Raw genomic sequence first — 14341 nt, 5'->3', positions numbered from 1 at the left:
CGTCAGGCATGACGCTCATAGGCCTCCGCTGCGTCCACTGTATGACGGCCCCTTTAGGGTTATTCAACCGGGCCAGAAGCATTTCCTTTTGGACTTTGGGGGTCGTCAGGAGACTGTTTCTATTGACAGACTTAAGCCGGCACATGTGCTGCAGGATGATCAGTTGGTGCCGGCTCAGGCCCCCCGCCGTGGCCGCCCGCCTTCCACTGGACTGGACAGCCCTGCTTCTTCCTCTGGGAGCACCCCCCACCTGGCGGGGCCCGAGCTATCTTCAGCTTCTCCTGGCCGCCCATGCCAGCCTGGTCCTCAGGCTCGTTTCCCCTCAGCCAGCTCTCCACCTCCCCGGTTCAGCCGTTCTGGACGTTTGATTAAAGCGAGGGTTCTGGACTAGGGGATGACCCTACTGGGTGTTCGGGGGGGGGCATGTGTGGTGGACCACTGGAGGGCTCCACTCACACCCAGTTCTCAGGAAGTGTTGTCGCTATGTTTTGGAGGGGAAAGTGTTCAGTTGTGTTGTGATGAGGAATAAACGAGGAGTGTTAATCGAGAGCTCTCGTGTCGTCTGTGTTTACCTCCACAACCTTAATCCTGACCGATGAACTGCGGACTTTCAAGGATTTTCTACAAAAGTATTACTGGCACCTAAAATAATGCAGTTCAGTCTGACTTAAAGGAAATTTGACAAAACATGCAGGGTAAAAATAAAAAGTAATGTGTTTGCATCAATTAACAGAAATTGTTTCAGGGACATACCTGGAACACCTCACCCAGGAGGCTCCCAGGAGGCCAGCCACCCTTCAGAGGAAGCTCATTTCTGCTTTTTGCATCTGCAATCTCGTTCTTTCAGTCACTACCCAAATGAATAATAAAAAGAATAAAAGGATGTAGACCAATTAGTAAATTGAGAGCTTTGGTTTTACTCTCAGCTATCTCTTCACCAAGAGGGACTGGTACAGCGTCCAGATCACTGCAGCTGCAGCACCAATTCATCTGTCCATCTCCCGCTACCTTTTCCCCTCACTCTTGAACAAGACTGAGATACCTAAACTGCTCCACTTGGGGCAGGTACCCGTCCCTGATCCAGAGTGGGCACTCAACCGTTTTCCGGCTGAAAACCATGATCTCACATTTGGAGGTGCTAATTCTCATTCCTGCTGCTTCACACTTGGCTGCTGTTGGGATTTAAATATATATTCTTAATGCTTATTTTCTGATTATATTGTTTTATGTATTTTAATATGAGAGGCCTTTAGAAACTGAGCTCAGAGGAGACAAGACTAGGTTAAGGGTGACAAGTTGCCCTGGCAGCAGACTTTAGAAAGAGGAAGTGCAAAGCTCCACCGGAAATTTGACACAAAGAAAAGAGGAACTTGTACCATATAAGGTTTTGTTTGTATCGAAACTATGTGTGACGTGCTGCAAAATATATAGCGAGATGGGCTCCTGATCCCCCAGACTTGAGCTGGCATTTCTGTGCTAGGTCTCCATTTTCCGGAAAATGTGAAATTAAAGATCATTTTTTAAGTTAGACCACTTTGAGCCGTGTCTTTCTTGGCCGTTAAAGAATACAAAGAACTGAATTTAATACTGCGAACCATTCCAGTGCAGGCTGGAGGCCGTCACCTTGTGAAACCAACAGAACTACATCATCTGCTAAAAGCAGAGATGAGATTCTGAGACCAGGCAAGTAGAATCCTTCTGCCACTAGGCTATGCCTAGAAATTCTGTCAGCAAAAGTTATGAACAGAATTGGTGACAAAGGGCAGCACTGGCAGAGTCTATCACCCACTGGAAATGGACCAAGCTCTTTCAACAGTTGTATAAGGATAGAATGGCCAGTAAAAACGGGCCAGACACCCGAAGCATCTCTCACAGGACAGGTGCTTTGTTTTGCATATTTTTGGTTTGTGCCCTGGAAGTTTTGCCAAATTTCCTTGTAATCAGACTGAAATGAAGTTCAGTTGGGAGTTGGTTCGACATTTTTGCATTGCTTTGTTACCACCTACAGCTACTTCAGTACCCTCAGTTTCACTGTCACTGCTGCTAGCATTGATTAATCCTGATTCCTTGTTTTTTTGGCAGCCATTCATCATCACTGCCGCTGGCATGAATTAGACAGTACATTCTCCACTATCCTGCAGGCCTTCCTATAACAGGTTGAACTTGAACTAGAATATGAACAAACTAATAATTACTCACTTTATGAGTGTCATCGCCCAGGTGAGTGGCTGCATGTTTCCTCCAGGCTCTGGCCTCTGCCCTTGGGTGGAGCCTCATCGGCCTGTTCATTGTCCACACCTGCTAGTAATCTCCGTGGCTGTATATAAGACTAACGAACTCGATGAGTCTTCGTCAGATCGTCGGCTATCCTTCGCTAGTGCCAGCTGCTAAGTAATGTTTAGTCAAGTCTGGTATTCTTGTTGTGCTGACTGTGTCATCTCCTGTGTTATAGTAACCCTTGAATCATCAACTCACTGTTGTGGAAGTTCCCATTTAATAAAGCCTGCAGACAAATGGTGAGTGTAGCTAACATCCTTTAATCAAAAAGAACAAAAGCCCAAGCTTGGTGAGAGCAGCCATCGCAGGGCAAACAACCGGCAGAGTCTCTCCTGAACCCTGCACAGCCCTGGGTTTAAATACCTTCTACTAAATAAAGGGCAATGCACAGCTGTCTGAACACCTTTGGTCTTCCCCCAAAGGAAAAATTTACACTCCCTTGCTACCTCTTACAGTGGTCGAAGAACAAAAGACTCCACTACCTGTGGAGTCTTTACTGGTGCCAGGTTTCCTGGGTGAATGTCCCCATTTCCTTAACAGACCTCCACCATCTGTCTGCAAACAACTGCTTGAATGGGGCATGAGGCAGACATGCTAAAACCAGCATTATACAATAAAATAATATGAATAATACATAAATAGAAGAATCTCCAAAAGCTGAATCTGTTCATCTGGACGTAGCGTTTTGTGGGAGAAACGTTTCGTCACTCATCCAAGTGACTTCTTCAGTCTCAGCTGACTGCAGGTTTGCCCAAACCTTATAAACAGTACATTTGCATAATGACTGAAACCAGCCCACTGAAGGAACAATGGGCTGTGAGGTCAGTTCCTTAATCATAATTATGCAAATTCCCATGACCATTGATCAACAATCACTGACCAAAACCCACTGATCAAAGAACACTGATCAATGGCCATGAGTACCATTCACAGAGAGTTGGGGCATGGCTGCAATCACAGCATTGTAAGATGGCGAAAGATGTACCCTTAGGCCCCCTCCTCGATTCAGAGATGGTCTTTCCCTTTTCACGTAAATGGCCTCCTTGACTCCACGCTCAAACCAGTGTTCCTCCCTGTCCAGGATGTGTACATCCTCATTGTTGAAAGAGTGTCCACTGGCCTGTAGGTGTAAATAGACTGCAGAGTCCCGGCCTGACGAGGTAGCTCTTCTGTGTTGTGCCATCCGCTTCGCTAGAGGTTGTTTGGTTTCCCCGATGTATAAATCCTGGCAATCCTCCTGGCACTTAACAGCGTACACTATGTTACTCTGTTTGTGTCGGGGGACCCGATCCTTGGGGTGGACCAGTTTTGTGGATCACTACAGGTTTTCGCCTGGGTAGCGGTTGTCCTTCTCTCCTGGAGCTTTCTTTAGGAGCCTTCCCAGCTTTGACAAAAGTCCAGCTGGGATAACCACATTTACTCAGGGCCTTCTTGATGTGCTGTTCTTCTGCCTCCCTGGCCGCTGTGTCAGTGGGGATGGTGTTCGCTCTGTGTTGTAGCGTCCTGATGACACCCATTATGCAAATGTACTGTTTATAAGGTTTGGGGAAACCTGCAGTCAGCTGAGACTGAAGAAGTCACTTGGATGAGTGACGAAACGTTTCTCCCACAAAACGCTACGTCCAGATGAACAGATTCAACTTTTGGAGATTTACTTTCCTGGATGATTGAGAATGCATCAAGACATAAATAGAAGAAATTCTAATACATCACCTGTTTTCACTCTTTCCTGGACGCTGGTCTCCCGACTCATTCACAGCCACAACTCACACCAGCTCAAGTTCTTTGCTTCACCTGCCTGCCTTACTGCCTACCTGCCTTCATTGCTTCAGACTCACTGGATCACTGGACTCTCTGAATCTTCACCAATTGGACACTCACCCAGATCTCATCGTTTGCCTCCCTGCCACACCATCACCTACCTGCTCAAAGTAAAATGGCAAAGTTCACTCATATGTCAACCGGTCATTCCATCAGTAATTCACCTGACGCCTCTTCCCTCTGTTACAGTGACGCTGATCACCATTCCTCGAAACTTGACCTCTTTCGTGAAAATCTACTGTAGAGTCCACAAGTGGTTCTCAGCTGCCACACCAGACCTTTGCCATAGCTTACTGTTCTTGTTCAGAATTCACAGTACACCATGTTCAGTGTGTTTTCTTTTGCTTTTGTCTAGTTTTTGCGTGTCAATAAATGATTGACATTTAGTCTGTGAAGGTTCTCAGTCATCCAGGTCATCGTAGTCTAAGGAGCTTGCAAAGAAAAGCGTCTGGACTTCTTTAAGTTGCTTGAAGACGTTTCACCTCTCATCCGAGAAGCTTCTTCAGTTCTAAGGTCAAATGGTGGGGAGTCCCAGATTTAAACCTAGTGGGAGTATCCCCCTAAAGAGGGACAAAAGGACCCCCTGATGATCCTCTAATCGCCTGAGCCAAGGTGTGAAAATGGGTGTGGGTCCATGCAGATGCAGATGGACTCAGCAGTCCATCTACATCTTAAGGATAAAGGACACTCTTTCGAGGATGCCAATGTTCACATTTTGGACAGAGAGGACAGATGGTTTGAAAGAGGAGTGAAAGAAGCCATCTATGTCCACTGTGAGCGACTATCTTTGAACAGAGGCGGTGGTTTACGACACCAACTGTCTGCCCTCTATAATCCAGTTTTGAGTTCCCTCCCCAGACGCCTTAACGCCCACTCACATCCTGGGCCATCTGACCTCAGGAATTTGCATGACAAGGTGGGGCCAGGTTTCACAATGGGCTCACCCGAAACCCTGGCTGATTGGGGCCCACACCCATTTTCACACCTTGGCTCAGGCGATTAGAGGATCATCAGGGGGTCCTTTTGTCCCTCTTTAGGGGGATACTCCCACTAGGTTTAAATCTGGGACTCCCCACCATTTGACCTTAGAATTGAAGAAGCTTCTCGGATGAGAGGTGAAACGTCTTCAAGCAACTTTAAGAAGTCCAGACGCTGTTCTTTGCAAGCTCCTTTGATTGACATTTAGAAACGCACTATGCATCTGTGTCCATCTGTGTTGGGTTTGTTTTCTTGTTCTGGCGACACCCTAGCCCTGCCAACAAGCACCCAAACAAATTTATCTTCCTTCACTATTTACCAATTTAAGAAGATAAACTGGATCAGATTAAAGATCTTCACTTTTCTGTGCTTCATCCTGGCTGAAAAATTGTAAAATGTTATTACTGCTATACCTAAATAAATGTCTATTATATTCCCCAAATAATTTATTATTGCCTGAAAATGAGAAGCCACAAAGAGAAAAGGCACAATAAAACACTATAAAAACACCTCACCACACATATAACTGTATAATTGGAACATTGTGCATAACATATCAAATGTAAAAAAAAAAAAAAAAAAATATATATATATATATATATATATATATTCTGCTAAAAAATGGCAAGAAGCTTTATGAGAGTGTTGTCTGAGATGAAAGGAGAGCAATCACGTTGGTATGTTTTAACTTGTCTATAGATGTACAAATTAAAATACAGACAGGCGAAGCTAACACCCTATAATTTGGACAAAAGTGAAGTCATTGTATTGGGCCTAAACTCAGAAACAACAGCCACATATTTAAACAGAGACTTACTCTGGAAGGAAATACCAGATGAAAAAAAATAACAGAAGCCACAATTCCAGAGTTGAACATGAACTTTCCCCATTATTTACAGTATTGAATCCAACTGGGATTAGCAGTAACAGATGTATGCTGTGGTGATGACATTGTGGTACTATTTAATTCAGAGTCACATGCACGAATAAACCTTCTATCTAAAGACAGAGCTCAGCATAAAGCAGTTTTGTGGTAGAATGGTTTGGTAACTTCCTTTGTCTCTCAGTCTGTTTGATTTATAATGACAAAACTGCAGATGTGCATATGTGTACTTTTTAGAGTGAATTTCACTATTTGCAGATGTTATGAATGTTTCTAAATGGGGTACTTTAGACAAAGATAAATTATTCCTGGATGGCTCTGTCTTCAGAGGCTGAAAAAAGTGTATTTAAACTTATGGCTGACAACAGCTCATTCATTGGTGGTGAATCCTCAGTGCGACAAATCAATGACCAAGTCATCATTGTTCAGGTTTTGGTAGGAATTTTCCTTTGCATCAACACTTTGTTGATCATAACCTTTTTTATGAAGGACACATTTTACAGAACTATGCGCTACATCTTATTTGCTGTCACATTACTGTCTGATTGTCTCATTTTAATTCTGACAAATCTGTTGCTGATCTTGAGCTATTTCCGTTTTTCCATGCAGGTGTTGTTGTGCCTTATTATGTTTGCAGTGTCATCCATGTGTAACTTTGTCACACCATTTACTTTGACAGCAATGACCCTGGAGCGCTATGTGGCCATTTGTATGCCCCTGCGTCATGGAGAGCTTTGCTCCACACGCAGCGCTCTGCAGTGCATCCTCATCATTCACGGCCTCAGCTCTGTGCCCTGTATTTTGATTCTGTCTGTCTTCTTTGCATCTGTATCCTTAAGCTTCTTCAAACCGTACCGGGTTTGCTCTGTGGAGATGTTCATTTTACGTAGTTGGCAGGGTCATCTGAGGTCAGCTATAAGTCAGTTTTACTTCTTGATTATGTGCGTTATCGTTGTTTTCTCCTATATTCAAATAATGAAAGTGGCCAAAGCTGCATCAGGAGAGAACAAAAAGTCAACACATAAAGGGCTCAGAACAGTGGCTCTTCATGCTTTCCAGCTGCTCCTCTGTCTCATCCAGCTGTGGTGCCCATTCATTGAAGCTGCTGTCCTTCAGATTGATTTCATGTTGTTTGTTAATGTACGGTACTTCAATTATATAATGTTTAGTCTTGCTCCTAGATGTCTGAGTCCTCTCATTTATGGCCTCAGAGATGACAAATTTTTCCTTGTATTAAAATATCATGTCCTCTGTCCCTTATACAGGAAAAAAAAACAGTTGGGGTTTCTAACTAACAACAAATGATTCTACTAAAGAACAAGATAGGAACTGAGCTTTAATGTAATGATAAGGAACTAAGCAAGCAGTATATCCTCAGTCCATCAATTTAGTCTCCCAGCACTTTAACTGATTATCATGACACTCACTAATACTTCTATGCAGAATACATTGTTTAACTTTTAACATGTAACTGTACTCCACTGTGGTGAGAAAACCAGTTGATTCATTGGAGTTTTGGTAACATGAAGGCCTCTGGTACCTTAACTTTGTAACTGTTAAAATGTTGCCCAGCATCATTTAATGATGATTTCAACACAAATATTTCAGCGTTTAGAAAACATTCAGACTGTTTGTAGCCTGGATTTAAAAATCACTTTGAACTATATTTCATCCTGTTTAGAATAATTTTGGCCGCATCTTCTCTCCAACAAGATCCTAACTGTGACATCTGTCTGACAACATGATGAATGACTGATCACTTTGTGTTTTAGCTTATAACTAGATTAACACATGGCAAATGCTTCATTGCAGGGGAGCTGGCTGACAACCCGACTTCCTGTCCACAGACTCATAGAGTTAGAAGGATGTAGCTGATACATTTTATTTAGAGATGATAATTATGATTTTCCAATAGTCACTGTCTGTCCTTACACTGATGACTTTTTGACTGTTAAAATGCCATGTTAAATAGAATAATGACTTAACATCTATCTGGGACTTCAGTGTTTGTACAAACATAAACTTCTGCAAATGAATGTGTTCCAACATGTGCTTTAATAATGAATACAAATATAAAGAAAGGTGAGTGTCCGTCAGCTGGTTCAGGAGCGTAGAGCCTAGAGAGAAACTTTTCTTTCTTTTGTTAAAGAAAACACTTCTAGCAAATAGGCTAGGTTACCATGGCAACATGTCTTATCTATCAGTCATGGAATTAATAAGCAACATTTTCTTAATTTTTCCTTCAGTGTATTGGTTCTAATCAGCTGTTTTGCCTTAAGCTATGTGTTCTTTTGTTGATGAAACTTAATCCCACATGTGTGAAATTTAGTCTGTTATCATTTTTTTTTATTCTGACAGCAGCAGTTAGCAACAACAGTATGTCACAAGGGTTTATAGCACAGTTTGTTTTTCTCTAAAGAGATTTAGACTCAAAACAGAAATGTGTTGATAATTAGCTGATCGTCACTGGCTACTAAAGTCCTGTGAAACTCATTAAAAGTGATGATTAAGTGGTTCATCAATTATTTATACAATTCCCCGTGTTGGGCTCTAGAAGTTGTACTATTGAACTATTGCTTCATTTTTATATTTTCTTAAGATGTCAACATAGTTTTTAAAACTATTATCGGCATGCATGTCATAGTTTAATAAATTGAGACTCTCAGAAGTGATTGTGCCAATAAAATGAAGTTCATTGTAGTTGTGCACCAGAATGAAACAAATAATTTCTTTAAATTTTCTTCTATCTTGCAGTAAGTCATGTTTTAGTAGCATTTGCATGTGTGCGTGTCATTCTGCCTGTAATTATGATAGCTTGAAAACTTTTGAGTGAACCTTGATTAAACTTTGACGGGTGTAGAGTGGGATCGTGTTAACAATTCAGTAAAATTTGGACTTCATCCAACAAGGTCTTCAAGGTCAACTTAATGATATATTTGTCAACATTTGAGAAAAGCCTTACAATTTAGAAACTATGATTGTTACAAGTGAGATATGTATTGTCAACATATAGAAAGTTAAAATCTGAAGGTCAAATGATAATAATGTTATATATATGCTATATATGCTGTTGACACCATAAAAGGACATAGGAAAGATAACTGGGGATACTAAATATTTCATTATTTTGGACTTTTGAGCTCTTCTTCATGGTCAAATAAGGTCAAACTTTCACGAGTCACACTTTTATAAAATGTATTTTATCTTTAAAACTATGCTTCAAGTTCTGCTACCTTTGTTTGTATTGAAAACATTTAGGAAATGATACTGGTATACAGTTTTTTTTTCTGTATTTCCTAAAACCGGGAACCCTGTATTTCCTTTACAGTTTATGAGCTGAGTGCACTATTACTATGTATTCTAGATATTTTACTGAAGTCCCTCAGTTGGATTTTTCAATTCATCTTGTCGTCTTTTTTCATGTCGAGCCATGAGACACACTGAGAAACAGATACATCAACTAATAAATGTGCTAGTGAATGGTCATTCTAAATGACTACATTTTTAATAAACAGAGATGAGTAATTGATTGGATTTATTTTGCATTTCATTTTTTAAAAGATTTTTGCATTTTCATATGTCTTTGTAATCTGTGATGATGTCAGGAATGATAATACAGGACCCCAAAAATGAAGTAAAAATGAAGTCCAGGGTTAGGCTAACCATAACCCTAAAGCAAAAGTCCACAGAGGGAAAAATATAGAGCACAATTCAAACTTCTTCAGAGAACAGGAAGCATTTGAGTGGAGGTTAACAGACAATCTGAAAAAGAAAAGGAAATCTTTTATAAATACACACAAGGGAATCATTTGACATGGACATAGCTGGAGAGCAAAGGAGGCAAATATAAATGAAAGACAAGGGAGACAAATAACTACCAAAGTAAAACAGGAAGTGAGAATCAATTATTTGAAACAAAAACACCACAGGTATGACGAGCGTAACTTTGAAGATCCTTAACATGGTTAGGGTGGAAATTCACCTTGTCACAAACCCATTGTTACGAGCAAGTCATACTGAATAATCAATTGGCTGAAAGAAAGAAAAATAACTTCCTGTGAGTGCAGGCAGAGGCCAGCACAAATTCCATTTACATCGTACATGCTTCCTTTAGCCAGTAATATAAGAAGGCAACACATACGTTTTCATTGCTATGCAGATGATATAGAGCTTTATCTATCCATGAAGCCAGATGACACTCACCAATTACTTAGAATACTGGAATGTGTTAAAGACATAAAGGCCTGGATGACCTATTTTTTCCTGCTTCTAAATTCAGATAAAACTGATTTTATTGTACTGTGTCCTAAAAATCTTAACAACATGGTGTCTAACCAGATATTCACTTTAGATGACATAACCTTGGCCTGTTTGACCAGGATATGTCCTTCAGTGCACACATTAAACAAATATGTACAACTGCTTTATTGCATTTGCACAATATTTCTAAAATTAGAAACATCCTGTATCAGTGTGATGCTTATGGTAACTAGTTCATACATTTATTACTTCTAGGCTAGACTACTGGAATTTTCTATTATTAGGTTGTCCTAAAATCTCCCTAAAAATCCTTAAGTTGCTCCAAAATGCTGCAGTGAGAGTAATGACAGGGAACAGAAAGAGAGGGCATATTTCTCCCATGTTGGCTTTTCTTTATTGGCTCGCTGGTATATCCAGAATCATATTTAAAATCCTTCTACTCTCATGTAAGGTCAAAAATAATCATGCCCCATCTTATCTTAAAGACATCATAGTGCTCTATCCCCTGACTAGAGCACTTTGCTCTGAGACTGCTGGTTTACTTTTGGTTCCGAGGCTATTAAAAAGTAGAATGGGTAGTAATAATAATAATAATAATAATGCACTGGATTTATATAGCGCTTTTCAAGGCACCCAAAGCGCTTTACAATGACATTATTCATTCACGCTCACATTCACACACTGGTGGAGGCAAGCTACGGTTGTAGCCACAGCTGCCCTGGGGCAGACTGACAGAAGCGAGGCTGCCATATCGCGCCATCGGCCCCTCTGGCCAACACCAGTAGGCGGTAGGTGAAGTGTCTTGCCCAAGGACACAACGACCAGGACAGAGAGGCCGGGGATTGAACCGGCAACCTTCCAGTTACAGGTGCCCTTCCCAACCCCCTGAGCCACGGTCACCCGTCTTCTGTGGAATGAGCTTCCAGTTTGGATTCGGGAGAAAGACACTCTCTTTAAGATTAGGCTTAAAACTTTTCTTTTGAGAAAGCTTATAGTTAGGGATTGATCAGGTGAACATGTACCCACATTTAGCTACTTTGCAATAGGCCTAGGCTGTTGGGGGGCTTTCCAATTTTGCTTCTTCATTCACAACTTTTCATTCTCTATATGTAGACTGCTTTGCATTCGTGTCATAGTTATTATTCATCTCTGCCTCTCTTCCACATTATGTCTTTTGTGCCTCTTCCTCTCCCAACCCTATGGCAGATGGCTACCTCTTCTTCAGCCTTGTTCTGCCAGAGGTTTCTTCCTGTAAAAAGGGAGTTTTTTCTTGACAGTGTCAAGTGCTTGCTCATCTGATTATTGGGGTTTTTTTGTATTAATACACTTTTTTTTCTTTAAAACATAAAGTGCTTCAAGCTGACTGTTGCGGTGGCATATAAATAAAATCAAATTGAATTAAGGTTTTACTTCATTAACTCCATGTTAAATCCAGAATTGAACTTAAAACGCTTTTTCTCATTTACAAGTAATATGAGTTAGCTAAAATGCATGCTCAATCATCCAGGTAATGAAATCCCCCCAAAATTGCTGTCAGGGTCAGGGTTACTGGGTTGACTCAGTGTTTTCAGTTTGTTCATGTTTCCTGTTTATTTTCCTCATGTTCATGTTTCCTGTTTTATTATGTCAGCCTCGGTCTGTGTGCAATATGTTCTGTTCCACTTCTTGTGTGTGATTAGTCAGGATTCAGTTCAGCTGTGTTCTCACCTGTCCCTCATCACCATTATCACTCTTGTGTATTTAAGTCCTTAGTTTCTCTCTCTCAGTTCATCTTGTCATCATTGATTCCACATGTGTTTTCCAGTTCAGTTCCGTTCAGTCAGTCAGTGTCAGTCTATCTGTTATGTTCTGTTCATAACACCATCCTCAACCTTCACCAACCCATGAGTCCTGCGGTTGGGTCATCTCTTCCTTCTCTCCACACTGTGACGCCCTGACAATTGCAGGTTTGGGGAAACCTGCAGTCAGCTGACACAGAAGAAGTGACTTGGATGAGTGATGAAATGTTTTTTCCCCCTAGAAACACAATGTCCAGATGAACAGAATGTTGTTGGGTGTTTTTTGGGTGATATCAGTTAGTTACCCCAAAGAAGGCACATTTCCAAAAGTAGAATGGGAGGCAGAGGCTTCAGCTATCAGGCTTCTCCCCAGTTCATAAGTCTGGCTTTAGGAGACACATGCTTTCTCTACTTTTATAATTAGGCTTAAAAATTACACTTTTGATAAAGCTTAAAGTTACACGTGGATTAGGTGACCTTGGACCACTCCCAAGTTACTCTGCTATAGGCTCAAGCTGCTGGGGGACATCCAATGAGTGGTTTTCCTTTTTCTCAATACCCTTGTGTTTGCATGGCCCCACTTTTAAATATTGTGTCCTGTAACTTACTTTTTGCCCAGTCTGTTTGTGGGATCTCTGTGGTCTCCATGTTTCTTTCCTCTTTTGTCTTACCCCCTTATTTGCTACAACAGATGGCTACCCCTCTTTAAATCTGGACTGGACCAAGATCTTGTTAAATAAGAGTTCCTTCTCACTAAGTGCTGTTTATAGGGGATCCTATGATTCTTTGGCTCTCTTTCTAATATTTATTTCTAATATTTATTAAACAAAACAGTGATAGCACCAAGCAATAAATTTTGTTAAAATTGTTGTTAAAATTTTCTGTGTGTGAATAGTTTCCATAAACTTATAAAAAAAGCCAAACTTTCAGTGTCAGACACCAACATTTTCCATTAATTAGGTTATCGAATGCCCAATCCAATAGCGAATAGCAATGAGAAATAGTATGCTGTGGTGACGACATTGTGGTACTTCATTTCAGAGTCACATGTACAAATAAACCTTCCAAGAGAGGGAAGCATTCACCAGAAAGCACTGTGTGCCAGAACGCTTTGGTAATTGTCTCTCACTGTGTTTGTTTTCTAATGACAACTCTCTAAGGTTCTTTTTTTTTAATTAATTTACAACATTTAAACTTATGGCTGACAACAGCTCATTCATTGGTGGTGAATCCTCAGTGCGACAAATCAATGACCAAGTCATCATTGTTCAGGTTTTGGTAGGAATTTTCCTTTGCATCAACACTTTGTTGATCATAACCTTTTTTATGAAGGACACATTTTACAGAACTATGCGCTACATCTTATTTGCTGTCACATTACTGTCTGATTGTCTCATTTTAATTCTGACAGATTTGTTGCTGATCTTGAACTATTTTCGTTTATCTATACAATTGTCATTGTGCCTTATTATGTTTGCAGTGTCATCCGTGTGTAACTTTGTCACACCATTTACTTTGACAGCAATGACCCTGGAGCGCTATGTGGCCATTTGTATGCCCCTGCGTCATGGAGAGCTTTGCTCCACACGCAGCGCTCTGCAGTGCATCCTCATCATCCACGGCCTCAGCTCTGTGCCCTGTATTTTGATTCTGTCTGTCTTCTTTGCATCTGTATCCTTAAGCTTCTTCAAACAGTACCAGTTTTGCTTTGGGCAGACGTTCATTATACGTAGTTGGCAGGGTCATCTGAGGTCAGCTATAAGTCAGTTTTACTTCTTGATTATGTGCGTTATCGTTGTTTTCTCCTATATTCGAATAATGAAAGTGGCCAAAGCTGCATCAGGAGAGAACAAAAAGTCAACACATAAAGGGCTCAGAACAGTGGCTCTTCATGCTTTCCAGCTGCTCCTCTGTCTCATCCAGCTGTGGTGCCCATTCATTGAAGATGCTGTCCTTGAGATTAATTTCGTGCTGTACCTTAATGTACGGTACTTCAATTATATAATGTTTAGTCTTGCTCCTAGATGTCTGAGTCCTCTCATTTATGGCCTCAGAGATGACAAATTTTTCCTTGCATTAAAATATCATGTCCTCTGTCCCTTATACAGGAAAAAATCTGTAGCATTTTCCAACTAACAATTAAACACACGATTCCACTAAAGAATAAGCTACTCACTGAGCATTAATGTAATCATAAAGAAGTAAGTAAACAGTATCGTCTCTCAATTTAGTTTCCCAGTGTGGACCTGAGGATCATGACACACACTAATAGTTCTATGCTGAATACAGTAGCTATTAACATATACAGTGGCTTGCAAAAGTATTCGGCCCCCTTGAACTTTTC

General features: G+C 40.9%; 2 protein-coding genes across 2 annotated transcripts; both read left to right on the top strand.

Annotated features, from left to right (window-relative positions):
* The first annotated feature begins 6313 nt into the window (after window positions 1-6313).
* Window positions 6314-7264, top strand: LOC100710087 (odorant receptor 131-2-like). The gene has a single exon (XM_019367233.1). The coding sequence runs from the start codon at window positions 6314-6316 to the stop codon at window positions 7262-7264; it is 951 nt and encodes a 316-aa protein (XP_019222778.1).
* A 5930-nt stretch (window positions 7265-13194) lies between these two features.
* LOC106096571 (odorant receptor 131-2-like) lies at window positions 13195-14133 on the top strand. The gene has a single exon (XM_013264527.1). The coding sequence runs from the start codon at window positions 13195-13197 to the stop codon at window positions 14131-14133; it is 939 nt and encodes a 312-aa protein (XP_013119981.1).
* Window positions 14134-14341: the final 208 nt, after the last annotated feature.

Source organism: Oreochromis niloticus, linkage group LG14, assembly GCF_001858045.2.
Source record: "Oreochromis niloticus isolate F11D_XX linkage group LG14, O_niloticus_UMD_NMBU, whole genome shotgun sequence".
In the NCBI taxonomy this organism is placed as follows: Eukaryota; Metazoa; Chordata; class Actinopteri; order Cichliformes; family Cichlidae; genus Oreochromis; species Oreochromis niloticus.
This window is presented reverse-complemented; position numbering and strand designations above follow the sequence as displayed.